We start from the raw sequence: 25097 nt of genomic DNA, 5'->3' as shown, positions 1-25097 counted from the left end.
AAAAAAAAAAAAAAAAAAAAAAAAAAAAAAAAAAAAAAAAAAAAAAAACTTCTAGTTAAAGAACCATATGGGTTTTTTGGGCCTTAACTTTTTTTAAGCAAACCTTTTGGTGTGGAGTTGGGAAAAAACTTGAAGAAGACCACCAAAAATTGACAACTCAGATAGTTAGATGTGAATTATAAAATTTGCATACACCCTAACCATCATTAAATACAAATTTGAAATTTGAAATTTGAATTTTCCAAATTTCGTGGGAGTCGTGAACATTCAAATGGTAAGAATCTTGACCTTCTGATTTATATATATATAAATAAAATAATAATAATAAAAAAAAAAGCAGTTAAATGATCAAAATAACTCTAAATAATGAAATTGGTTTTGTTTAAACGTTGAAAAATTTATTTTACCTCTTGAAGTTGAAAAGTTTGTTTCAAAATAACTATAGTAGGTTTTGCAGTAAAATTTGAATGTAAAAAAAGTAGTGTACACTTATGTGAATAATTTAAACACAAATGGAAGGAAAAAGAAAAAAGAAAAACATTAAAATTATGAACCATTCATGTTGTCCTTTTACACCTTCAACCCCACACACCCAATTTTTTTATTCTTTGTTTACAATTTTTCTTATTCGCCCCAAATTTACCTCCCGAATGTATTTAAATAGTTCATATAAACAACACATAAATGAAACTTTTTGAACATGAGTTTAACAATAAAAGCTTTTCTAACGAATTTCAAACTTTGAAAGTTAAAATGAAACTTTTCGAAATTCGAAGTATAATTAAACCAATTCCATTGTACCTTTTTAAAAAAAATAATTTAACAAATTAAATATTCCACGAAATCAATGAAAATTCAAATATAATTTTTTGTAATCAAAAAAAGAAAAAAAAAAAGAAAAAAGCATACATATTTTTTTTTAGTTAAAAATTACAGGCGAAAGACGAACCATCAATAGACTATGCTATGTTTGGTAGGGCAATAATAGCAACACATTTTATAAACTCTTCATACTCCCTTCAAAAATGAATGTTATACTAAATTTAGTAATTTATTATTGAACACAAAATTCAATTATATATATATATATATATAGTAGATTCATTAATCTTAAAAATGGTTGAAAATATCATAGATTAAACTCATAATTTAACCAAAAATGAATTTGAGGTTGGAAATTCTTTTACAATAACTTTATTTCGTATGGATGTTTATCTTCATAAAAAAATTAAAAGGAACGGGCAATTTCTATCCCGTTTCTATACGTCGACAGTAATCAGTGAAGTGAAAATACTTTTAACAAATCTGAAAATCATCAAGATATGGTGGGACCAAGACTCCAGCCTAGCATTTAATTTAAGGTGGAAAAAAGAGTTCCGGAAAAGAAGAGAAATTGAAGAGGAAAGTTGTGATAACATTACCGAAGCCGTGGTTGTGGTTGTGGTTGTCGTTGTGTTTGGGGCATTACCAAGTAATGGCGTCCTCCGCTACGATTTTATCGTCTTCTCTTCTTCCGGCCAGAGCTCCGATCTGTGACCGTCAAGACGGCCGACTCTGTCTCTTCCAAGTTGGGTCTGTCCGTGCCAATAACAGAAGGGCTCGTGCCCCTTTTAGGGTTCAGGCCGCAAAGCCTCCGGCTGGAGTAAGCTGACTATCCTCTTCAAACCACTGGACTTTTCCCAATTCTGTTTCACCTGTTGAAAATATCGTTTACATCTGAAAAGCTTAGAGAAATTCAGAATAATAAATTCATGTGAGCTTGCGAGTTACCTTTTCATTTCTGTTTTGAAGGTTGAATTGCCAAAAGTACAGCCGAAATTTGAAGCCCCGTTTCTTGGATTCACTAAAACTGCTGAAATCTGGAATTCCAGAGCCAGCATGATAGGCCTCATTGGGATATTCGTAGTAGAGCTGGTGAGCTTTTCTTTCTTTTTTCTTTTCAAAGAAAAGTTTCTTTCTTTTACCTTCTATATCCAAGTTTAGGGGTTTTATTTATTGATTTATTTTCTGTTTTTCCAGATATTGAACAAGGGTATACTTCAGGTGATTGGAGTTGATATTGGGAAAGGACTGGATCTTCCTCTTTGATTTCCAGAAGGCTTATTATCATCTTGAGATCCTTCGTGTTTTTTTTTTTTAAATCAAAATTGTAACTGTAATATAGACCTCTCAACTGTATCAGAGAATTCTACATTCTTCAAGTTCTTGTACTTCATGAGTAAATTACACAACATTGTCAGCCTAGAGAATGTGCTCACCCTCTTGTCTTCTATAAAGATGCATAACAACCAGAACTCGAAAATATTGCAAATTAAATAAGCCTACAGAGTCGAGTATCGATAATAGGCACCTTGGAAGGCGGCTGAGCTATGTCTAGTACCTCTTCCAGTGATATCCTACGATTCTTCCAAGCAAGTTCCGACCATTTCCTCATCATCTGTCCTTCAGCCTTTCTATTCTTTTGGACGTCAAGTATCTCCGCGTACGCACCTGCAGAGGCAATCAGTGATATCAAAGAATAATCATGCTCAGACCACCACGTTTATGAAGCTTAAAACGTCTTTCTTACTATAATATGTGACTTTATGAATGATTTCAATTATAATCAATGGTGGGATAACGATCAGTTTAGCTCGGTTTCATTTAAGAGTACAGCTGAAAGCTATCAATTTTCTAAGTACTACAACTCTCCTAACGAACGTTTCTACCTGATGCAGTGATTTGTTTGTTTTTTTTAAAGCATCGAGCTAAATGCTTAGAATCACTTAGATTATACTTGATCAGTACCTCCGGCGATATTTGCAATGTCACATCTGTCCACCTTTACTTGTTCTCCCGTGCCTTCAAGAGGATAAACCATTCAATTGAAATTAATATATATATATACATACATAAAAATAAAAAATAAAAATAAAAAAAAGCTTGAGATGTTGAGTTGGTTGGCAATACCTTCTGGTGAAACTTTCATCAAGTCCATTGCTCTCCTATAGAGTCCCTGTAAATGAATTTTTAGAGAAATCTGCAGAAAGGAAACTAACAAGAAATACTTTTATAAACTATGAGGATTTCATATTTGATTTCCCAACATTCAGACAAGAAGCCTAAATGTTAACTGGAATTGAATTGTACAGACAACTTGATAACGACCGGAATTAGTTGTATAACTTTTCTATCTTGGCAAAAGATTCAATCATGGGCCAGTATACAAGAACCAACACCAGGTTGTTTGGATGAGAAATCAACACCTTCCTCAATGCACTAAGGAATGTAATTTTTGCTTATATTTGAAGGGAGTTTAAAACATAAGTAAGCAGTGGAAAAGAGCATGACAGTTCTCACAAATTAACTTATGAGTAGATTTACACGATACAAATGATTCAGACGTGAGCTACATCCTCTCAAATCGATATCCGTTTTCTAATCACTTTTCTAATCAGGAATCTCCCAACACAATTCCCCTTTTCTTTTGATATCACTCTTCAAAGGGCGTTTCGAAAATGGACTTAAGTCTTTACGCTCAATGTCCCCAATTTATAGTCATCTGTAAAATTTCACTTTTATTAATGAAAAAAACTTCCCAAAGTTAAGTAGACTGAATTACCAACCTCCGTAACTGATGCAACAAGTTTCATTAACTACATAGAATCTACATATGCCAAACATAAGAGGGCAGGAGCAAAATCCAACCTCCTGAATCAAAAGTGAACTCGAATGCTCCTTCTTTGCTTTGTATCGATACATGAGTGCTATGCAGGTTAAGACAACTCCAACCTTGGGATGGTGAGATCCTGTACCATGTAATTTTCCAAAAATTAGACGCCCACCCACTTGGAAAATAGCCAAACAATTCCACATGAGAACAAACAGGAACCTCAGTTGTATACATGTCGTAAAGATTCAAGTATATTGGGAATTCTAAACTAGCAACTACCATACCAAAATATGCTTCTGCTTTGGTCAACGCGTTTGTCAGTATATCCTCGGCTTCAGAAAAATTCCTAAACAAAACAGGGTATAGTTATGATTCATAACTATTGCAATAAAGAATCTTATGGACAAATAGCACAACATAGCACAATGATCAAAAAGCTACCCCAAGTGCCCCTCAAGCTGCCCTAAAGCACAAGTCGCAGCCACTAACACTTCCATTGGAGACATCTTACCACCAGCTAAAGCACATTGCTCACTCAAATCTTGGACTTCGGATCCCACTTCAATTACTCTTTGATACACCTCTTTTGCTGATGAAAAATTCTGTGAGGCAACTAAGAATTCTCCATATGCAAATGCAGCACTACCTACATATCAAATGGTCAATAGGATGTAATCAACAACTTTTCCCACACAGATCGTTCAAGTGAACCTCACCAGCACATCTTTCAATAGTTTGAAACCCTTCAAATAACGATTCAGCTGCAGATAGATAACCAACATTAACTTGAGTAAAACATCACAAAAGAACAAAGTGCGTAGAGAGAGTACTAAAAGCCAAACACCTGCATCAAGGTTATTTTTTACAAGCTCAACCAGCCCCTTTACAGCTTTAACACGAGCTCTCAGAACGCCAGAATTTCCATCATCAGCAACCTTGCTATTTTCAAATAGTTTTAAGCATTTATCTGCGATATCTGATGAAGAATCATCCTATATATGAAGAATCATCCCCAGATAACTTTGATCCATGTTACACGATTAGAGATGAGCAATAATTACAAGTTTACAAGGATATTTACCAGGTTTAGTTCGAGATGAAGTCCAGCAAGTGCTTCAAGAGCAGCAACTACAAGAAAAACAAGAAAAAACTAGAGTCAAAACACGAGCTCCCAATAATCGATTTGAACCGAGCTACCTACGCTAAAAGAATGAACTAAAAACCCTTGGAAACTTTACCTCTAATATCTAGAGAGCAATGTGCTAAATCCTCAACTCGTTGAAGCTTATCTATAGCGTCGTGAATATCACCTCTGAAATAACAAAATAGGACAATTGTTAAGCCATAAGCAATTCCATTAAACTACAATGTAGCTCTTAAAGAAATGAATCAAAAAACGACAGGACAAATGAAACAGAAGGAAAACCTTTCAGCAAACAAGGTAGACATGGCAAGTAATACCGCTCCCCTAGAGTTATCGGCATCTTGGCCTTCACTCGACTGAGCAGAGAGGCACTGCTCCAGAACCAGACGACCTTGTGCGTACGATTCGTCTAATTATCACATTAAAAAGATTACAGACCAAAAACTTCACACCGATTTTTGACATAAAAACAAATAAGAATATGGACCTGATTTCTGAGACCTAGCGTGAGACAGAGCATAATTAATCATCTGACAAGAGACCGGGCTCGCATTCGGACGGTCTATTCCAACGTAAAGTGATCTCAACGGTGAAGCTAACCATGAGGAAGATGGAGAGGAGAGAAGATCGAAGCGGGAGCTGGAGCCCAGTCCTGCAGTTCGAACGACCGCCGCAGTGGTTTTTGACAGCTGAACGGCGACGCGAATCATAGCTATCAGAGAAATGGCCAGAGAGAGAGAGAGAGAGAGCGATTGAAATCAAAGCTGAGAGAATCCTTAGAAAAAAGAAAAAACTAATTATAAAAAGTATTTTTTATTGGCCAATATTAATTTAGTAAGAAATTGCAATATTATTTCTAAAACTTACCTGGATTAAGCCAAAGTCGATGATTTTTTTTTTTTTTTTATAATTTAGCTTCTTTTTTTTTCTTACAAATATAAATTTAATTCTAGGTTTAAATTTATAAGCTCTCACTTTTAACATTAGAACTTTAATAACATAAAAAAATAAGTAATATCGGTTAGAAATTACAGATCTCCACAATGGTGCTATTCTATAATGGTCCGATAGCATATCTTCCACTATTCAACAATGGTATGATAGCATATCTTCTACTAAATTAACCAACGTGTCTCAATAATCTTCAACAGTATCCTCTCACTTCTTAGATCACCCAATGAATATGTGTCCCAATAATCTTCAACATATCCTCCCACTTCCTAGATCTTCCTAGACCACCCACTTCCTAGATCTTCCTAGACCACCCAAGGAGTATTATATAAGGCTGCTAATAACTCAAAAGGATCAAGCAACACTATTAAAAAAATTGGGACAAAATGAAAAGCATGAAATTCAAAACTTCCACACTCATCAAACAACTTTTCTCTATTTGAACAAGCCAAGCAATCGTTCCCATCAAATTCTGAACACTTTTTATGAACAAGAGAATCTGCTTTGTGTGGAAATGAATTTCAAGATCGTACAATTCAAGAAATCCCTCATCCTTTAGCAAAAGAGCATACTTCAAGGAGGAAATCTAGCAAAGTGGAGCATCATTTGAGCTGAATTCAAGTGTGATCTAGCAAAGCAAACGAGAGAAAGAGAAATAGAATGCCTCAATTTGAAGGAATGGATAAATCCCTTTATAGTGAAAGTGAAAGTGAAAGTGAAAGTGGTTAGTATCAACTAAGGGAAAAACTTGAGCAATGCAGCCTTTAAGTAATGCCTCTCTTTCCAAATCTCTATCATACGGATCATTATCAGCTAAATGTTTGGAAGTATCATCACCATTTGGCTGCCTGTTCATAAGTTTGAAACCATGCATTCCTCCCTGTTTCTCATCTTCTGTTTGGCAATCTCCATCTCACTTACAAGTAACTAAGCGTAATTCAAACACTTCTTCTTTCAATACCCTTCTTATTCACTTCATACACTAAGTTTTTCTCTTCTTGCAGGTGGAGAACAACTCATCTTAGCAAACAACTGCAATGAAAGTGTCTGGCCTGGAATACTCGGCAATTCAGGCCACCAGACGCCAATGGGTGGCGGTTTCCATCTCGGCAGAGGCAAGCACGTAGTGGTCGAAGTGCCGAAGAAGTGGTCAGGCAGGATTTGGGGCAGGCAAGGCTGTTCTTTTAGCCGTGAAGGAAAAGGCTCGTGCGACTCGGGAGACTGTTCAGGCAGATTACATTGTAGAGGCACTGCTGGTGTTCCTCCAGCCACTATTGTTGAAGTAACTCTGGGATCATCTATTTCACCAATGCATTACTATGATGTTAGCTTGGTAGATGGCTTCAACTTGCCTCTTTCAATGAAGCCAATTGGGGGTGGAATTGGCTGTGGCATTGCGTCCTGTGATATTGATGTCAACATTTTCTGTCCATCAGCATTGGAAGTGAAGAAGAACGGAAAAGTGGTGGGCTGCAAGAGCGCCTGTTTAGCCATGCAATCAGCCAAGTACTGCTGCACAGGGAAGTATGCTAACCCCAAAACCTGCAGACCCACTCTATTTGCCCATTTATTCAAAGCCATGTGCCCCAAGGCTTACACCTATGCTTTTGACGACCCGTCCAGCCTTCGTAAATGTAAGGTTTCGCGTTACGCCATCACATTCTGCCCTTCCATGTGAGGACGATTCCAGGTTACTGCAGAAAAAAGTCTACCATGACAGTACAAAAATAATGCCTTGCTGCAGAATTAGAAGCTCTTGTACGTTTTCTATCTTATTTTTGTTAGTTACTCAAGAAATAGACTCCAATAAGCATCTGTTGAAGATTTTGCATTCTATGTCAATATAAATATCCTGTTACGCATATTAGTTCAGCAAAGATTGGCAGGAGTAATAGCTTTCAACTAACCTATAAAACAGCAACAAGAGATTTTCAGCAAAGAAATTTGCATTCATTTGGATATCTTGTAAAAAAAAGGGCTCAGAAGGGACAAGATCTTCATGATTCTTTAGAGCGACACTTTCTGGATGAAACTCATGGTCAAAACAAAACAAAGACAGAATGACAACACTTTATTATGATTCCAAAGCCAACAAAATAGAATTAGAGTGTCAGTGACTTAAATTTAGCTCTAGAGTTCAAGCAAAGGAAGGAATTTCTCCTGATTACCAACACAAGTGCCTTCTTGTTCATGGCATCCATTGAGCATTAATAAATTTCAATACAGATATCAAATTACATTTTAGAATGGTGTTAAAGAGTCCAACTAGTTATGGAAACCAAACCTGAGATTGACATATACACAAAAGAAAGAAAGGCATTTACCATTGGCCACATCAGATAACTCAACATTTGCAGCTCATCCACCATATGGGAAATCTTCTTAGTATAAGAAACTGTTATACTACCTTCACTTATTATAAGTATTTAAGTATTCAAGAACAGATATGGTTCTTTTTGGACTTTTCTCTTAACGTTTTTAAAAAGCGTCTGCTAGGGAGAGGTTTCCACACCCTTATAAAGTATGTTTCGTTCTCCTCTCCAACTAATGTGGATCTCACAATCCACCCCCTTCGGAGCCTAGCATCCTCGCTGGCACTTGTTCTTCTCTCCAATCGATGTGGTATATGGCTCTATACCATTTGTAACAGCCCAAGCCCATGCTAGCACATATTGTGCTCTTTGGACTTTCCCTTTTGGACTTCCCCTCAAAGTTTTTAAAATGCATTTGCTAGGGAGAAGTTTTTACTCCCTTACGAACAATGTTTCGTTGTCCTCTCCATCCGATGTGGGATCTCACATTTCTCTTCCAAGTCGCAGCAGAAACCAAGTAAATTTAGGCAAATAAATTAGATCCCAAGAACTAGAAGGCCTTTTTGAGATTATAAATTACGTTGCTTCATGACAATTACTTACGTGATCCGCTGGTATAACTCCATCATATGAATTGTTCCCTCCATGGGATTGATTACATCCACACTCGATCCTCCTCACAATCAAACTCAAGCAAGTTCAACCCAGTCTATTCTAAATTTTGACAGTAGACGAAATGCATATTCAAGCAACAATATCACCAAAACTATACAACAATGACAAATTATGTACCGATTGTTTGTTTTGGGAAGGCCGTACCATCTGGCATTGCTTAAACAATGTCTCGCTAGAGCTGGACGAGAACCCAGAATTTCCTGACATGCCATCAAAGACTTGATGAAGAAGGAGATGTCGAAAGCCTGAAACCTTAAATTGCCGTGGGGACGGTAGAGAATATTCGACATGTCGAATTGTTGAATGGGTTGGATTGGGCTGGGCTTTGGAAGCCCATTAAATAACTAAATCCTGTAAGCCCAAACAAGAAAAGCCTTTGAATAAACATAGCTGAAACTAAAAATATAAAAATTTAAATATGTATAATTTTGTGATAAATATGAGAAAGGGTCGATGTTTCAATTATGGAGTAAGAAAAAATATATATATAAATATTGATTTTAGAAAATCATTACAAAAAAAAAATAATAATAATAAATAATTTGAATAAACAGAATGGAAGATTATTAATGTAAATTGGTGTTGTTTTAGTTTATTTAAATTGAAGACAAATGCACATGGCGGCAACCAACAATAATTAATGCTAATTATTTAAAAACTAATGCAAAGAAATTTGTGTATAATAACGAAATTTGGCGCGTTAATTCCACGCTTTGATAAGCGACGTGCCTTCGCTGTCGAAGCTCCACGCAATTGTTTTTAACCTCAATTTTCGTCCGTTGCGAATCTCTCTGTCTCTCGATTTTACTACACCACTTAAAAGGCGAATTCTTTTCTGCAATTTTGGCATCCTTTCTTCCGTTCGAGGGAGATCATTTTTGGATTCTTGAAGTTTCTTGGCGTTCGTTGATTTCCGAGCATCGAATTCGGATAGGTAATTTCAATCACTTCATCGAACTTTATATAATTAGGGTATATTCTGTCAAGGAGTTATGGTGCCATTCTTTCGATCGATCAATTGATGGATTTGATGGGATCGACATCTTTTTGCTACAGATGCAATCGATTTATCAGAGCTCGGGCTCGGGCCCTACATTAGGTCTGTTGTCTTGATTGTGGAGGAGAAGAATTTAGGTCTCTGCCGTCTGTTTCTCCGGTTGATCATCGGTTTCCACCTGCTGCGATGAACCACGATGATGCTTCTGACCTAGACCCTTCCTTCGTCCCAAGATTGCGTCGCAGCCGAAGAAACGGTGAGGATCGCTCCTCTTTCAATCGTATCATTGTTCTACGCGATCCCTCTAATTCGGGCGCTATTAGTAATAATGGTGTTGGAGGTGGAGGAAATTATGAGATTTATTATGATGATGGTACGGGGGCTAGTCTCCGTTCCTTGCCTTCTAATATATCCGAGTTCTTGATGGGATCGGGGATCGATCGCCTTCTCAATCAATTGGCGCAACTGGAGGTGAACGGGGTTGGCCCATTGGAACACCCACCGGCGTCGAAGGCTGCAATTGAATCTTTGCCTGTGGTTAAGATTCTTGCTAGCGATGTGCCTTTGGAATCACATTGTGCGGTCTGTAAGGAACCATTTGAGCTCGACTCTGAGGCTCGACAGATGCCGTGTAAGCATATTTACCATTCGGATTGTATATTCCCTTGGCTTTCTATCCGGAATTCCTGTCCTGTTTGTCGCCACCAATTGCCTACCGATGCGCATGGCAGTGGCAGGAGCTCCCCGGCTTCTGCTGAAGAAGTTGTTGGATTAACAATTTGGAGGCTTCCCGGTGGGGGATTTGCTGTTGGAAGGTTCACTTGGGGAAGGGGAGCTGCAGAACATGACCTTCCTGTTGTTTACACTGAAATTGATGGTGGGTTTAGTACCACCAGCGGTGTTCCAAGGAGTATTACATGGGCGTCAAGTGGGATAAGATCAAATGAAAGTGGTGGATTTCGTCGTATTTTTCGCAATTTCTTCTCCTTTTTTGGGAGGTTTAGAAGTACATCCCGTCGTTCTGGTTCAGTTACTGGTTTAATTAGAAGGAGCTTCTCTACTACCTTATTCAATAGACGCTCAAGGAGGAATAATCACTCTATGGTGTCGGACGCAAACTATACATTTTCTGCTTAGTTATATACTTATAGAGAGGTTGAATTCCCATCCTGTATGCTCTTTACAATTTTTGTTTTATCAGATGTATATAGCTATACATCAAAAAGAAATACTGAATTTGATAGCTTAAATATAGTTGACTGGAGAGTTTTTGACATAGTGGGACAAGTATATGTAGAGATAAAGAAGGGAGAGAGTTGTAGAATCTGCCCAGTCAAGGGTTTTTGGCAGTTCGAGTATTTGATATCTTTTGCTGTTTGATGTTAGAAGGAAAGAGATGGGTAAGGAGTTCTTGTTGATGTCTAGCAGGTTCATTTTTTCCTTTTATGCAACGTAACATTGTAACTTCGCTGCAAAGCAGCTCTTATCTTTAGAATACGAAAATCTTCTGTTTTTAGTATGTCTTTCTCTTTATCCCTTCATGGTTTTACCTTTAAGTTAAATTTCATCTCTCTGACTTTGCTTTGTGGCATTCTGTTTCTGCTGTACGATGATTCTTAAGGAACTCTTATTATCTCTCTGGTTGCCTTTTATCTTTCAGCTGATACTTATTATACCCCGCTAGAAAATATTGTTCTCTTTGAGTTTTTCATAAAGGTTTTTAAAATGCCTCTACTTGGGAGAGGCTTCCACACCCTTATGCTTCATTCCCTTTTCCAACCGATATGGAATCTAACAACCCACCTCCCTTCGAGGGCAGCATCTTCGCTGACACTCATTTATCTTTCCGATCGACGTGGGATCTCACAATCCAAACGAATGCCAGCAAGGCCGCTGGGCTCTGAAGGGGTGGATTGTGAGATCCCACATCGGTTGGAGAAGAGATAGAAGCATTCTTTATAAGCATGTGGTGTGGAAATCTCTCTCTAGCAGATGCCTTTTGAAAACTTTGAGGGAAGTCATATCTCTCACAGATCTCAGCTCATTCAAGCATCAAAATTACCCACATCCCATATCACATTTCTGTCTGTCTCTGGGGAAGGGAGGACGGACCCATCCTCTTATAAGGAAGGCAGATTGACAATGCTGACAGGGTGGGGACAATTTAATACTCAGGTGAGGTAAATTATACATTGAAGAACTTTGCAGCTCAGGGCCAGGGCTTTGTTTATTACTAGTTGATTAATATGTTACTATCAAAACCATGCTGATGCACTAAAAAAGACTCTTGGACCCTAGAAAGTTCAAGTATTCATGTTTTTTACTGGTTTAAACTTCTATGCACATTTGTATATCAACCACCAACGTCATTTCTCAATGAAAAGGATGCCATTTGATGCATGTGCAACTTTAGCAGCTTTGTAAGTTAATATCAAAGATAATGTACCTTACCTTTATTCCAAGTGTAATCTCTTTTCTGATTTCCCTCTTGCATGAATTGTCAAATACATGGGTAGGAAAGTGAACAGCACAGGTTGTACTCCTTTTTTCCTTGTCGTGAAAATGAACTACCAGAACACACATCAGATGGTGATTGTTGGGAGAAGGAATGGAAGTTTATTCGTTTTGTTTGGTATAAGAGATGTTGGTTCACATGTCTTGCAACTTTTTGAACTTTGTGTGTCGCCATGTGCGGATTCCTGCCGAGTCATGTCATCTGCGGCAGTTGTAAGCTATGATTGTTGGATTTTTGTGTTAATATCTAAACGGAAATGACAAAAAGGCATAAGCAGATGAAGATGAACCCCAAAGGAGTGGGCTTTCTAATTCGGAAGCGGAGGTTCTTTGCATAATGCATGATCGAAGGCTGGCTTTTCTCTCATGTCTTCTACCATTTGGATCTTGTGGGTGACAAGTGTCTACACACTGCACATCCACTGGAAACTGCTGAGGATGTTTGGGGCCTCTGTTTTTTTCTTACTTGTCCATATGATTAAGATATTTAGCTTTTTATTACCATTTATCATAGGTATTATATTTGACTCTTCACCTTCATGTCAGGATTTTCGAGGAGAAAAATAGAGATGTCAGGACAAAATTAGAAGGGAGAGTTAGTCGCTAAAAAATTCATATGGTGGGCCATTCTTATCTACACAACAATCAGAACCTTAAGTCGGATATAGCCTTATCCAGATTTCATTCAACTTCAAAACATCCCTCCATCCTTTCCAACCACCAAATTATAAAAAATCTGTTCTTGATCTTCTTCCATCCCTGAATTCAGATTCAGTTTCAGTCCTCTGGAAAACATGGCATCCTTGTGTACATTTCCACGTATTTCTTCCACAGAACCCATCAAGCAAACGCCCGCCGCCGCCCCTTTTCCGCCCTCCAATCAGCCGATGAGACCCTCGGCGTTGTCCCTCCGCCAAAGCAGCAGCAAGCACCGGAGAATTTCTACAGTGGTCGCCGCCATTGGAGATGTCTCCGCCGATGGCACCACCTACTTGATCGCCGGCGCTGTAGCTGTGGCTCTTGTCGGAACCGCCTTCCCTATCCTCTTCTCTCGCAAAGACCTGTAAGTAAAATTTCTAGTACTTCTATAGCCATCTATTTCTGCATTGAAATTAAATTAACAAATGCGATTTAAAGAATACGTCACCATAAATTTTCCCCTTTTCTCTGCAGTGGAATTCTGTTCTGCTTCTGTTATTGTCTTTTACTCTTAATTACAGTTTCAGTCTCACGACATTAATTAAACAAACTACCCATCTGCAATGCTTTAAGAGGAGCTTTAATTTAAATTTCAATGGTTGAGATTTTAATTGCGGCGGCGGTTTTCGTGGTCTGGTCTACCGTAGGTGTCCGGAATGCGACGGCGCAGGGTTTGTCCGGCGATCAGGAGCGGCGCTGAGGGCTAATGCGGCTCGCAAAGACCAAACTCAGATCGTTTGTGCTCGTTGCAATGGCCTTGGCAAGCTCAACCAAGTGGACAAATAAATTAAAACCTGCCTTTTTTAGCCCCATCATAAATTCCATACTTTATTAATGCTGTAATAATCTATTTTTAATATATTTTAGTCGATGTCCTTCGAGTCTTTGGAACTGTAATATTTGTTTTTAACCTAACATTTGAATTCGAATTAGTTTTTTTTTTTTTTTTAATTATGCTTTGACCGATATAATATATTTAACGTTAAATGACATTATTAACGAGGTCATTAAATAATACTACAATACTATGTTTCAATCCCTTGAAGAACAACGGTTGTAAGTATTATTTATATTTCTTCTATTTTTTTTATTATTTAAATAATAATTAGTAGGCTACTAAATCACATGGCCAATTTCCATGGAAGAAATTCAATTCGTTGACCAAGAGAAGTCAAATCAAACACCAACATACTATGAAAGCACTTTGTTATCAATGTTTGAAATATGTAAATGTACACTACATCATCAAACTACCTCCTTAGCTAATTTTTTTTGCTCGGTTCAATTATACATTTTTTTAGTATAATTTAATAATAATTGATACGTGTCTTTATCCACTATGTTATGTTTGATTTTAAGATAAGGTAAATTAAGTTTTTTTCACATAAAAGTTATTGACTTTAGGGTTAAATTTAGAAGCTTCTAGAGTTAGATGAATAATGGTGGAAATTATTTATGGTTAGAAATAGAGAAACAGATACCTAAAAGGAAGGGAAAGTCCTTTAAGTGGAGTGTTAAATTAGATGAAAGGTGTGAATAATAGCTTTAATATTAAAGGACCCATCACCATCCTTCTATTGTTCTCAACCCATTCAGCATCACATGTGAAACCACCAATCTTTTAGATTTTTTCTCATATACTTTCTCCAACTTTCCATTTTCAGTTTTTTTTTTTTTTTTTAATATAAACTTTAAAAAATAATGAAATAAAAATTCAACTTATAAAAAAAGAAAAAAAAAAGTATTATATATTAATTTACTTATAAAAAAAATTAGAATTTTATTTAATAAAATTAATGTTTTGAGGTTTTAAGTGGTAGAGATTCACCAGATTAAATAAAGAATAAATAAATAAATAAATCGATAATGAAACTCAAATGAATTGAACACGGAGACGGCATTAAATGCATCTTATCCTCTCACATTCAATACACCATGGTCACAAAATTTCCTTTTTCTTTATATTTATTTAATTTCAGTTTATTTGACATTTAAGTAAAAAGAAAATAATAAAAATGTCAACTTTACTATTTCATGGAATAAAATTGTGTTCACTTTTTTGAAATTCCTTTTTTTTTTTTTTTCTTTGCTCAAATAACAAGCGATCCCATTATTCTTATAATTATAAAAGTTTTTATACAAATTAATTTAATGAATATATATATATTTTCGTGTGCTTGTTTATTACTTCAGACAAGTTGCAGACACATTTATAGAATACATAGATTATAGGAAAACCGCGTATTGATGAAAACTTCAAAAACCATAATTAAATATATTTTTAAAATCCTTTCAATTATTAATTTAATGCCTTTGCTGATCTGGCATGCAATTAACGTAACATTAATCTTAAATTGTTCCCACGTGTCATCATCAGCATCGTTTGACTCTGTCCTTGTCTGTTTCAGTGACCGATTTACTAATTTTGTCTAAATATTAATTTATTGCTCTGCCTCCTTTTAACGTCGCTTCTTCTCCAAGTGTTATTTTCACGACATAGAAATATATATATTAAAAGAAAACCGATTTATAAATTCAGTGAATATTGCTTTATTTCCTAAAATAATAGGGGTAAAAAAAAAAAAAAAAAAAAAAACATCAAGTGTTGCTCTGGTACACTAGAATTATTATTTTTAATTATTCAAAATAATTTCCTCAAATGGGGTAGGCAATTTTATTTTCAATTTTCATTATATAAAAATTTATAGCCTTTTTTGTTATTTTTCTATGAAGATAAAATAATTAAATTTTTCTAAAATAAACATTTCAAAACTAATGTTAGAATAGAAATTAATAAAAATTAGATCTCATTATTTTTTTTATACTTTTCCGTCTAAAATACGATATCAAAAATACCTGTTTTGACCTTGAAGTTATTGAGAGAGAAGAGATGTAGCTCAATATTACATGGGACAATACAAAATTCGGTTGTCTTGTCTTGCTTAAACATCGTGGTTCTGCACCGAATAGCCACGACCCTCTGGAGATCTCAGTGTGAATTTCTTTGTTCCTTTTCTTTTTAATTTTGGGAATTTTTTTTAATTGTTTTAATTATATATATATATATATAGTTGGATCTTCATCTTCGCAGGGAAAGGAGAAATTTATCGAACGGTTGCAAAGATTTTGGGAACACTCTGTTCTCGCAAACAAAAGAAAGACAACGAAGTTGCTCGAATTTCTTCACTCTGTGGAGCTTCCAACTGCCCCCAACTGTTTTCCGATTCCAATATTCCAGGAAAGAAAAGGAAAATGAGGGATTATTGTATAGCTTTCAATTCCTCAAACCACAAATTTCTCAAATCTTTGTTCCCTTTCTTCCTCTGTACTTTGTTTTCTGTCTTTCAGAATCTCATACTCTGTTCCTCACAAAACCCAGCCCTTCTTCTTCCCCTCAAAACCCAAGTTATTCCGCCGGAATCCATCCGGCGATCTCCTGACAAGCTTCCTTTCCGGCATAACGTCAGCCTCACTGTCTCTCTGACGGTCGGAACGCCGCCGCAGAATGTTACAATGGTCATTGACACCGGCAGTGAACTCTCATGGCTCCACTGCAACAGATCACAAAATTCTTCTTCTTCTTCATCTTCGACATTCAACCCGGCCGGGTCCTCCTCGTACACTCCGATTCCTTGTTCCTCGTCCACCTGCACCGACCGAACTCGGGATTTTCCAATTCCGGCATCTTGTGATTCCAATCATCTCTGTCATGCCACTCTGTCTTACGCTGATGCCTCTTCTTCAGAAGGAACTCTCGCCACCGATACTTTTTACATCGGCAATTCCGGGATTTCCAATGTTGTCTTCGGTTGTATGGATTCAATTTTCAGCTCCAACAATGAAGAAGACTCCAAGAACACCGGATTAATGGGTATGAATCGTGGATCTCTCTCTTTTGTATCTCAAATGGGTTTCCCCAAATTTTCCTATTGCATATCGGAATATGATTTTTCCGGTTTGTTATTACTCGGAGATGCTAATTTTTCATGGTTGGCTCCGTTGAATTACACTCCACTCATCGAAATGTCGACCCCATTACCGTATTTCGATCGGGTTGCTTACACGGTTCAGCTTGAAGGGATCAAAGTTTCCCACAAGTTACTTCCGATACCGGAGTCCGTTTTCGAACCGGACCACACCGGAGCGGGTCAAACCATGGTTGACTCGGGCACTCAGTTCACGTTCCTTCTCGGACCAGCTTACACCGCGCTCCGAGACGAGTTCCTGAACCGAACCGCCGGTTCGTTTCGGGTTTTCGAGGATTCGAATTTCGTTTTTCAAGGGGCAATGGATCTTTGTTACCGGGTTCCAATGAATCAAACCCGGCTCCCGCCACTGCCATCGGTGACGCTAGTGTTTCGCGGCGCCGAAATGACGGTTACCGGCGACCGGATTCTGTACCGGGTGCCCGGAGAAATAAGAGGAAACGATTCGATTCACTGTTTTACATTCGGAAATTCGGATCTCCTCGGCGTGGAAGCGTTTGTAATTGGGCATCTTCATCAACAAAACGTGTGGATGGAATTCGATCTGAAAAAATCCCGGATCGGGTTGGCGGAGATTCGGTGCGATTTAGCGGGTCAGAAGTTGGGTATGGGCCTGTAAATGACCCGGGCCCATTTGATGGAAGCGTTTTAACTATCGGGGTAACTTAGCACGTGATATTGATTAAAATCTTACGGTTTTTGGTGTGTAGTCGTAGGTCCATGCTATTATGATGGTCCTTCAGCTTTTTAATACCGTCCGTATGTGGGTCCCCTATATACTCTGTGATATCATAAAATAAAAAGAAAAAAAAAAAAGCGAGTTTGATCCGACGGGTGTAGTGAGTTTGAGTGAGCTGCAGCTTCGCCACGTGTAAGGACAGTTTTCTTTTTCTTTTTCTTTTTCTTTTTTTCCTCCCTGCCTGTACATTTAAAATATTCATGAGCTTTTTAATGTAATAAAAATATTGTATTAATTATTTATTACACTTTTTGAGACAATAATGGAAGTGTGACCAAGCGACCAAATATTACAACATTTAATGCAGATGTTGTTAAGTCAATAAAGAAGTTCCCTAAAAAATCTGGAGATTAGAGAGGAGATTCGGAGGGTATGTTAAAAAATCAAACCATTTAATGAACTAATAGAAAATATATACACAATTTTATTTTAATTACATGAAATACTTTTTCTAATTATAAATTGATTCAACAAAATTTGAATATTATGTAAATTAAAGTCAAGCAGGTGGGTACAACATTGCATTCCTTCTTAGCTTGTGATTACAAAGTGGCACCAATTGGAGGTTGAATACTCCCTAATTCCCCTATTCATTTTAATATTAATAATTATTTTTCACTCCGTCCGGAGATCCCACATCAAGGGGACAAGTGGCAACGCCAATGAAAAAATTGTGATTTGGGATAAATTGTGAGACGAAACATTATTCTGTAAGTTTAAAGGATCCAACCATTGATCGAATAGCTATGTGTTAAAAAGAAAAGGTAAAATGGGTTTAGTTAGAACAAAACCTTCAATTTTACTCTAAAACAAAGGTTTAGCAGCAACTACGAGTTGAGGCTGATGGACTCATAAAACATACAACATAACAAAAATGCTGTTAAATTCACCTAATTGACCAAACCCACCCATTGATTTCACCCCCTCCCCTTATAAAAATCTTTCATTTCATGTCCTCTTCATCCAACTGAAAATATCAGATCTTCAATTAAAAAAAATGGCTTTTGATTCTCTGAAAGCCACCTTTTGCTTTGCCTTCTCTGTTAGTCTTCTCTGTTTGCTTCCAAGCACGGCCAATGCAGGAATTACCAGACACTACAAGTTTCATGTGAGCTTCATTAAAACACTACACCATTTTCCCACGCAACACTACTTATCAAATTGTCTTGCAGGTTCAATTGCAGAATGTAACAAGGCTCTGCCAAACAAAGACTGTCGTGACCGTTAACGGGCAGTTTCCCGGTCCTAGAATCATTGCTAGAGAAGGCGATCGTCTCTTAATCAAAGTCGTCAATCGTGTCCAAAATAATATATCCCTACATTGGTACGCTACAACGACATATACTTTGTTTAAAAAGTTTAAGCATAATAGATTACGGTGCACACTGATGTATTCTCAACAATAGGCATGGAGTGCGACAGATGCGGAGTGGGTGGGCGGACGGGCCAGCGTACGTGACACAATGCCCAATCCAAACAGGGCAGAGCTATGTGTATAACTTCACAGTAAATGGGCAAAGAGGGACATTGTTCTGGCATGCTCATATCTCATGGCTAAGGTCCACTGTGTATGGCCCAATCATCATTCTCCCAAGAACCCATCAGCCTTACCCTTTCCCTCGGCCTCTTAAAGAAGTCCCCATCATTTTTGGTAAGCAAACTGTTTGAAACTTTTCTAGTTTTGAAGAGATTTGATTGGAATGGGCATTGCAGGGGAGTGGTGGAAGGCTGATACAGAGGCTGTCATCAACCAAGCCATGCAAACCGGTGGTGCTCCAAATATTTCTGATGCTTTCACCTTCAATGGCCTCCCTGGCCCCTCCTATAACTGCTCTGCTCAAGGTACTCTAAATTCATGCCTTAAACAATGCCCAAGTATCCATCTTTATCTAAGCAAATGGGTTGATCAATGCAGATACCTTCAAGCTCAAGGTAAAGCCAGGCAAATCCTATTTACTCCGATTGATCAATGCAGCACTCAACGACGAGCTCTTCTTCAGCATTGCCGATCACACACTCACCGTCGTCGAAGCCGATGCTGTTTACGTCAAGCCCTTCAAAACCAATGTCGTTCTTATCACTCCAGGACAGACCATGAACGTTCTTCTCCACACCAAATCCAACGCTCCCAATGCCACATTCCTCATCGCCGCTCGGCCATACGCCACCGCGCCGGCCGCCTTCGACAACACGACTGTCACTGGTCTGCTTGAGTACGAATCCACAAAATCTCTGTTAAAGAAGAACATTAAGCTCCCTCTTCATAAACCGGTTCTTCCCCGGTTCAATGACACCAGTTTTTCCATCAAGTTTAACGGGAAGATTCGGAGCTTGGCGAATTCGCAATTCCCAGCGAAAGTGCCGACGAGGGTTGATCGGAGATTCTTTTTCACGGTGGGATTGGGGTTGTTGCCGTGCCGGAGGAACCGGTCCTGTCAAGGCCCAAATAACACCAGACTATCGGCGTCGATCAATAATGTGACATTCGTGCAGCCAAACACGGCTCTTCTACAAGCCCATTTTTTTAACAAATCTAACGGTGTTTACACCACTGATTTTCCGGCCAATCCGCCGTTCAAATTCAATTACACAGGTACGCAAATTTATTAGATGAAAAATTAGTAACTAATTACTTAAGAACAGACAGACAGACTTGAAAAAAGAATTCATACTTGGTTGGCTTGTGCAGGCTCGCCGCCGAAGAACTCGATGGTGAGTAGCGGAACGAAGGTGGTGGTGCTACCGTACAACGCCGCCGTGGAACTGGTAATGCAGGACACGAGTATCGTGACGGCGGAGAGCCACCCGCTCCATCTACACGGCTTCAATTTCTTCGTGGTGGGTCAAGGCATCGGAAATTTCGACCCGAACAAAGACCCGGCCAAGTTCAACCTCGCCGACCCGGCGGAGAGGAACACTGTCGGAGTCCCATCCGGCGGCTGGGTGGCAATCCGGTTCGTCGCTGATAACCCGGGGGCATGGTTCATGCACTGCCACTTGGAAGTTCATACCAGCTGGGGTTTGAAAATGGCCTGGATCGTACAGGACGGAAAACGGCCCAACCAGAAGCTCCCGCCGCCACCTTCCGATCTGCCTAAATGCTAAATGTTCGTTTTCATCGTTAGCTTTGAAGTTCATCCCTTTGAATTGAAAGTAGAAGCTTATTGTTAATTTGATTCATCCACTCAATGAGTAATGATAATTTGAAATTAACAATTTTATTCATGAAAATCAAAATTATTATGTTTTAAATTTAAGGATTAAAAGAATTGAGTGATTTTAACCTCATCCGGGAAGAACAATAAAATAGATAAAATTTAAAAGATCGAAATTAAAATAATAAAATTAAAAAAATAGACAATAAAAATGGAATTTAAATATATAAGTTATGATACGCAAAGAAAATTTAATATTGAAAACGGAAATATTAAATGATGATACGCAACAAGCTTCCAAACAAAGTAATTTACTGTTCAGTACCCACCAAGAAGGGGACGCTTTCGTTAGAGGAACGATGAAGAAAAGCCCAAATTCGTAAAAAGCAAGCCACCGGTACCACTCCGCCCTTCTACATTTAAGCCTTCTTCCTTTTCTTCTCAACATTGCATTTCACACCGGGATTAATCCCCTCAACATCCGGAGCCGCCGGAGCCTTGCCGCCGGTGGGTCTCCCTCCCTCGCTTCCCCAGAAGATGAAGCGGGGCTTTACCATCACTCCTCCTGTCGCCGTCGTCGTCTTAGCAATCTCCTTTATCTACTTCTCCACCGTCTTTATATTCATCGACCGGTGGTTCGGCCTTATAACCTCGCCTGGAATTATGAACGCCGTCGTCTTCACCGCCGTGGCTCTCATGTGCATCACTAGTTACGCCCTTGCTATCCTCACGGATCCTGGTCGGGTCCCTTCGACCTACATGCCTGACATTGAGGATCCCGAAAACCCTATTCACGAGATCAAGCGTAAGGTACCCATTACTCGGTGTTGCCTTTGCTTTTATCTTTTTCTCTGTTTTATCTGGTCATTACGATTTTTCACGGAGTTGAAGCTATTTGATTTGTGGTTATTAGTCTTTAAAACAACGGCGATGTAGATCCTATTCCCTCGATCTCATTCTGATCGTGTTTTGGAATTGAAGTTGAAAAATCATGGTTAGCCCCATGGTATTGTTATCTGCTATGCCCAATTTATAACTTGATCCTCTCTCTCTTTTCCCGTTCTAGGTGAATGTTGTTGTGTTTTTGTTTGTGTTGACCAGTCAATCGCTATCTTGTTGGGTAATGAGGAACCGAGAGTATGAATAGCATTCTTCTATGAGACCTCTTGATCTACAAATTATATTAAGGCTAATGGATTCGTAGAATTTGATTACATATCAACAGAACTAATTGATTAAGGAAATATGATCGAATATTTTATCAAGTGTTCCCCGTCACTATAATGAACTTTGAAGAATTGGATCATATCGATTATATTGCAGGGAGGTGACCTAAGATACTGTCAAAAGTGTTGTCAATATAAGCCTCCTCGTGCACATCATTGCCGAGTTTGCAAAAGATGCATTTTGCGAATGGTATGTATCATTGTCTTTATACAGTACCCTACCGCTTAAAATTTTATGTAGATGTTATGCTAAAGGTTGTTTATAAACTGTAAAGGACCACCATTGCATTTGGATAAATAACTGCGTCGGCCATGAAAACTATAAGGTGTTCTTCATGTTTGTCGTGTATGCTGTAGTCGCATGTATCTACTCCCTGGTAAGTCATTTGATGCAATGTGATTTAGACGACTTGTCATTCTTCCTTCGTTTCTTTTCTGGCCAGTTTCTTTCCTTGTGTTTTACTTATTGAAGTAGTTGCATGCAGGCATCCTCCTTGCATTTAAAATTTGTTTCATTGTTTGCTGAATCTTCAGGTATTACTCATTGGCAGTCTTACAATTGATCCTCCTTCGGATGAGCAGGAAGTTGGAGGCCCTTTTAGGACTATATATGTAAATACATAGTGCATCCTTGTTTTTTCTTTTTTCCTTTCCTTTTTGAAATTCTTCATGCTTGTTGTTCAAATTAGTTGTTATGCTCATTGTCACGTATACAGATTGTTGCTGGGCTGTTGCTATTGCCTTTAAGTATGGCATTAAATGTTCTATTGGGTTGGCACATTTACTTAATTTTGCACAATAAGACTACAATTGAGGTTAGTTTCTACCGGTTCTGTTTCTTGTCTGTTTGTTTGCCGGTGAATTGCTAATTCAGACAGATTTACCAGGCATTTGTTTGCTTTTTAGTATCATGAAGGAGTGAGAGCTATGTGGCTTGCGGAGAAAGGTGGGAATGTGTATTCACATCCGTATGATCTTGGTGCCTTTGAGAATCTTACCACGGTACTTACTATATGTTATTTCTCTTCCTCTATTTTGCCTGATCTGTAGGTGATAGAAACCATTGATGTATAGAATGACATAGGGTCATTTATGTACATATTAAATGTATGTTTTGACAATTCAAAATGGGAAATGCTCGAGGCTTATTCATGTCTATGGTTGATCAGTGTGAAAAATGTAGTGTTATAGCTACATGAAGTATTTACTTAGGCCCCGTTTAATAAAGATTTCGCTTTTAGTCATCTGTTTTTAAAATTTATGCTTGTTCATCCCATTTTTTCGATCACTTCAATTCCTAGTCAAATTCTAAAAACAAAAACAAGTTTTTGAAGAATATTTCTTAGTTTTCAAAACTTAACTTAGTTTTTGAAAACATCAGTAGAAAGTGAAGACTAAACCTAGAAACTTATGGATGGAAGTAGTGTTTAAAAACTTAATTTTGAAAAACTAAATGGTTATCAAATGGGGCCGTAATTGTTAGTTTTTGTTTTGTTGCGTTCAAACATGACATGTATTAGACTGTACAACCTAGAATGCATTCATCCATTGTCAGGTAGCTTTCATAGATGCATCAAATTCTAATAGGCATGGCTGCTTAAATGTGGTGCTAGCTGATCACATCCTTACGTTTGTACAAATATAGCTGGGTGTTGGACTGCCCAGAGTCTTATCTGTATGCTATCTGAGCTGTTCTATCTCATTACAACAGATTCTTGGCCCAAATATATTAAGTTGGATATGCCCCATGTCGAGACATAATGGCTCTGGTCTTCGCTTCCGAGCGGCCTATGACAAATCTATTAGTGCATCAATGTTAAAGGAAAGTTCATCTCTGCCCATGACATTTGTTTAAGAACAACAAGCTATGCACCTCTCAATGGCCATGAAGGATTCATGTTTACTGAGCTCTTCAGCAGAGTGGTGCTTCTTTGAAGAACCCAAATTTCAAACAGCATTCTAAATGTTGAATAGATATGATAGCGTGACAGCCGTGGCTTGTTGGAGAGTTACTGATATTGTCTATCACGAACTGTTTCTTGTTGACATCAAGAACTCAGCAAATCTGTTTCAGGTATGATTTATCCTTTCCTGTTTGTTTTAGAAAATCCGTTCGAAGTTAGGGTCTGGAAAACGATGCAGGTTATAGGTTAATGTAGAAAAAGAGAGATCTCAGATGTAGTCGGGTGTTTATGTACATGAGTTCACTGGACATGCTAACAAATTGTTTTGTGTAGTCGTAGCTCTGTAACTTGTAACAAAAAAAAGGAGGTAAATTGCAATTAAGATATAATGCAATCTTTAACACTGCATGGTGTTTTTACTTGTTTCTCCATCTATGCTTCTTTGTGATTGAATCTTTCAAGTATATTCTTCAAATTGCTTTTTCCTTCCTTCATCATTCATAAGGCGAGAATTTATTTGTTATTTTCTTCTTTTGAAGAGGCATTTTCTTTTATATCTTCCCATTTTCATCCTTCCATTGCTTTGGTTGGCTGAATATGTTACGAAAAGTTCACTCCTTTCTTATGTACAAAAGATAATCTTGTTGTCGTATGCTATAAAGTTTCCTAAATTTCAATACTTTTGAACATAAGGCTGCAACTTTTTCCCTTTTTTCTGACATTAAAGAATGAGATGGACTTATTATATGACGTTGATTTTTCAGTACCATCATTTAAATTTATATGGAAAAGTAAATATAAGTTTAGAACAAGCTCATTGCTAATGTACTAATGTGGATGGTTCTATCTTTTGCCCAGAACGGTTGAATTCATTAAGAAATTATAATCTGTTCTTAGAGATAGAAAAATCTTATTAATTTGCATAGAATGGATTGATTGGTCGGTGAATTCAAATCAATAATTTCATTGAAGAGAAATTGTTCAAAATCAAGCAACAGTGCTTCCAGCTAAAAGAACTTGATAGTTGACTCTATCATTATTGCATCAATTATTAATGGACTTGGTAATGTCAATCCATTCTTGGATCCAAGACTCATGATGCATTTTCTTTTGGTAATATATAACAATGCAAAAAGTGGAATT

General features: G+C 37.8%; 8 protein-coding genes and 1 long non-coding RNA gene across 11 annotated transcripts in view; 7 read left to right on the top strand and 2 right to left on the bottom strand.

Moving 5' to 3' along the window:
• LOC111441743 overlaps positions 1 to 1906 on the bottom strand; it is a 3117-nt gene extending 1211 nt beyond the window's left edge. Inside the window, exons 1-2 of the long non-coding RNA XR_002710221.1 lie at positions 1771 to 1906; positions 1422 to 1694 (exon numbers count right to left, since the gene is read on the bottom strand). This is a non-coding gene — a long non-coding RNA (uncharacterized LOC111441743). The remainder of the gene's footprint in view (positions 1 to 1421; positions 1695 to 1770) is intronic.
• Positions 1354 to 2213, top strand: LOC111441742 (light-harvesting complex-like protein OHP1, chloroplastic). The gene is made up of 3 exons (XM_023078840.1): positions 1354 to 1642; positions 1792 to 1914; positions 2020 to 2213. The coding sequence occupies exons 1-3, from the start codon at positions 1475 to 1477 to the stop codon at positions 2086 to 2088; spliced, it is 360 nt and encodes a 119-aa protein (XP_022934608.1). The 5' UTR covers positions 1354 to 1474; the 3' UTR covers positions 2089 to 2213.
• LOC111441740 lies at positions 2175 to 5561 on the bottom strand. 2 transcript variants are annotated; one of them, XM_023078838.1, is made up of 12 exons: positions 5284 to 5561; positions 5079 to 5205; positions 4891 to 4964; positions 4734 to 4780; positions 4497 to 4644; positions 4369 to 4413; positions 4094 to 4298; positions 3937 to 3998; positions 3688 to 3788; positions 2950 to 2995; positions 2788 to 2841; positions 2175 to 2490 (listed from the first exon to the last, which is right to left on the bottom strand). In XM_023078838.1, the coding sequence occupies exons 1-12, from the start codon at positions 5504 to 5506 to the stop codon at positions 2312 to 2314; spliced, it is 1311 nt and encodes a 436-aa protein (XP_022934606.1). In that variant the 5' UTR covers positions 5507 to 5561; the 3' UTR covers positions 2175 to 2311. The 2 variants fall into 2 exon arrangements, with proteins under 2 accessions (XP_022934606.1, XP_022934607.1); XM_023078839.1 differs by having other exon boundaries at positions 4497 to 4587.
• Positions 5562 to 6526: 965 nt separating this feature from the next.
• On the top strand, positions 6527 to 7619 carry LOC111442410 (thaumatin-like protein). Its single transcript, XM_023079809.1, has 2 exons — positions 6527 to 6670; positions 6752 to 7619. The coding sequence occupies exons 1-2, from the start codon at positions 6565 to 6567 to the stop codon at positions 7423 to 7425; spliced, it is 780 nt and encodes a 259-aa protein (XP_022935577.1). The 5' UTR covers positions 6527 to 6564; the 3' UTR covers positions 7426 to 7619.
• A 1859-nt stretch (positions 7620 to 9478) lies between these two features.
• Positions 9479 to 11250, top strand: LOC111442455 (E3 ubiquitin-protein ligase RDUF1-like). Its single transcript, XM_023079898.1, has 2 exons — positions 9479 to 9668; positions 9791 to 11250. Exon 2 carries the CDS (start codon positions 9918 to 9920, stop codon positions 10866 to 10868), a length of 951 nt encoding a protein of 316 aa, XP_022935666.1. The 5' UTR covers positions 9479 to 9668; positions 9791 to 9917; the 3' UTR covers positions 10869 to 11250.
• Positions 11251 to 12161: 911 nt separating this feature from the next.
• LOC111441767 lies at positions 12162 to 20888 on the top strand. Its single transcript, XM_023078864.1, has 9 exons — positions 12162 to 12251; positions 13015 to 13308; positions 16016 to 17545; positions 18597 to 18777; positions 18842 to 18993; positions 19076 to 19320; positions 19383 to 19511; positions 19585 to 20262; positions 20359 to 20888. The coding sequence occupies exons 1-9, from the start codon at positions 12172 to 12174 to the stop codon at positions 20772 to 20774; spliced, it is 3705 nt and encodes a 1234-aa protein (XP_022934632.1). The 5' UTR covers positions 12162 to 12171; the 3' UTR covers positions 20775 to 20888.
• On the top strand, positions 12824 to 13841 carry LOC111442008. Of its 2 annotated transcripts, XM_023079253.1 has the most exons (3): positions 12824 to 13308; positions 13592 to 13730; positions 13763 to 13838. In XM_023079253.1, exons 1-2 carry the CDS (start codon positions 13040 to 13042, stop codon positions 13728 to 13730), a joined length of 408 nt encoding a protein of 135 aa, XP_022935021.1. In that variant the 5' UTR covers positions 12824 to 13039; the 3' UTR covers positions 13763 to 13838. The 2 variants fall into 2 exon arrangements, with proteins under 2 accessions (XP_022935021.1, XP_022935020.1); XM_023079252.1 differs by having other exon boundaries at positions 12826 to 13308; positions 13592 to 13841.
• LOC111442007 (aspartic proteinase PCS1) lies at positions 15842 to 17758 on the top strand. Its single transcript, XM_023079250.1, has 2 exons — positions 15842 to 15938; positions 16037 to 17758. The coding sequence occupies exon 2, from the start codon at positions 16197 to 16199 to the stop codon at positions 17547 to 17549; it is 1353 nt and encodes a 450-aa protein (XP_022935018.1). The 5' UTR covers positions 15842 to 15938; positions 16037 to 16196; the 3' UTR covers positions 17550 to 17758.
• A 285-nt stretch (positions 20889 to 21173) lies between the features above and the next one.
• On the top strand, positions 21174 to 24379 carry LOC111442429 (probable protein S-acyltransferase 16). Its single transcript, XM_023079853.1, has 7 exons — positions 21174 to 21634; positions 22148 to 22240; positions 22326 to 22427; positions 22585 to 22662; positions 22767 to 22865; positions 22957 to 23052; positions 23762 to 24379. Exons 1-7 carry the CDS (start codon positions 21362 to 21364, stop codon positions 23903 to 23905), a joined length of 885 nt encoding a protein of 294 aa, XP_022935621.1. The 5' UTR covers positions 21174 to 21361; the 3' UTR covers positions 23906 to 24379.
• The last annotated feature ends 718 nt before the right edge of the window (positions 24380 to 25097 follow it).

The sequence above is a fragment of the Cucurbita moschata genome, unplaced genomic scaffold (assembly GCF_002738365.1).
Source record: "Cucurbita moschata cultivar Rifu unplaced genomic scaffold, Cmos_1.0 Cmo_Scf00004, whole genome shotgun sequence".
Lineage (NCBI taxonomy): Eukaryota > Viridiplantae > Streptophyta > Magnoliopsida > Cucurbitales > Cucurbitaceae > Cucurbita > Cucurbita moschata.
The sequence above is the reverse complement of the archived record's forward strand: the minus strand, read 5'-3'. Positions and strand labels throughout refer to the sequence as shown.

Excerpts from the sequence above, each read along its gene's own strand:
- LOC111441742 (XM_023078840.1), top strand. The coding sequence starts at position 1,475 with ATGGCGTCCTCCGCTACGATTTTATCGTCTTCTCTTCTTCCGGCCAGA. Across the intron at positions 1,643-1,791 it reads CCGCAAAGCCTCCGGCTGGA|GTTGAATTGCCAAAAGTACA; the intron begins GTAAGCTGACTA and ends TCTGTTTTGAAG. Across the intron at positions 1,915-2,019 it reads GGATATTCGTAGTAGAGCTG|ATATTGAACAAGGGTATACT; the intron begins GTGAGCTTTTCT and ends CTGTTTTTCCAG.
- LOC111441740 (XM_023078838.1), bottom strand. The coding sequence starts at position 5,506 with ATGATTCGCGTCGCCGTTCAGCTGTCAAAAACCACTGCGGCGGTCGTT. Across the intron at positions 2,842-2,949 it reads GATGAAAGTTTCACCAGAAG|GCACGGGAGAACAAGTAAAG; the intron begins GTATTGCCAACC and ends ATCCTCTTGAAG. Across the intron at positions 2,491-2,787 it reads CATTGCAAATATCGCCGGAG|GTGCGTACGCGGAGATACTT; the intron begins GTACTGATCAAG and ends TTGCCTCTGCAG.
- LOC111442410 (XM_023079809.1), top strand. The coding sequence starts at position 6,565 with ATGTTTGGAAGTATCATCACCATTTGGCTGCCTGTTCATAAGTTTGAA. Across the intron at positions 6,671-6,751 it reads AATCTCCATCTCACTTACAA|GTGGAGAACAACTCATCTTA; the intron begins GTAACTAAGCGT and ends CTCTTCTTGCAG.
- LOC111442455 (XM_023079898.1), top strand. The coding sequence starts at position 9,918 with ATGAACCACGATGATGCTTCTGACCTAGACCCTTCCTTCGTCCCAAGA.
- LOC111441767 (XM_023078864.1), top strand. The coding sequence starts at position 12,172 with ATGTACCTTACCTTTATTCCAAGTGTAATCTCTTTTCTGATTTCCCTC. Across the intron at positions 17,546-18,596 it reads CAGAAGTTGGGTATGGGCCT|CCCTTATAAAAATCTTTCAT; the intron begins GTAAATGACCCG and ends TTTCACCCCCTC. Across the intron at positions 18,778-18,841 it reads CCAGACACTACAAGTTTCAT|GTTCAATTGCAGAATGTAAC; the intron begins GTGAGCTTCATT and ends ATTGTCTTGCAG.
- LOC111442008 (XM_023079252.1), top strand. The coding sequence starts at position 13,040 with ATGGCATCCTTGTGTACATTTCCACGTATTTCTTCCACAGAACCCATC. Across the intron at positions 13,309-13,591 it reads CTCTTCTCTCGCAAAGACCT|GTGTCCGGAATGCGACGGCG; the intron begins GTAAGTAAAATT and ends GGTCTACCGTAG.
- LOC111442007 (XM_023079250.1), top strand. The coding sequence starts at position 16,197 with ATGAGGGATTATTGTATAGCTTTCAATTCCTCAAACCACAAATTTCTC.
- LOC111442429 (XM_023079853.1), top strand. The coding sequence starts at position 21,362 with ATGAAGCGGGGCTTTACCATCACTCCTCCTGTCGCCGTCGTCGTCTTA. Across the intron at positions 21,635-22,147 it reads TTCACGAGATCAAGCGTAAG|GGAGGTGACCTAAGATACTG; the intron begins GTACCCATTACT and ends ATTATATTGCAG. Across the intron at positions 23,053-23,761 it reads CCTTTGAGAATCTTACCACG|ATTCTTGGCCCAAATATATT; the intron begins GTACTTACTATA and ends TCATTACAACAG.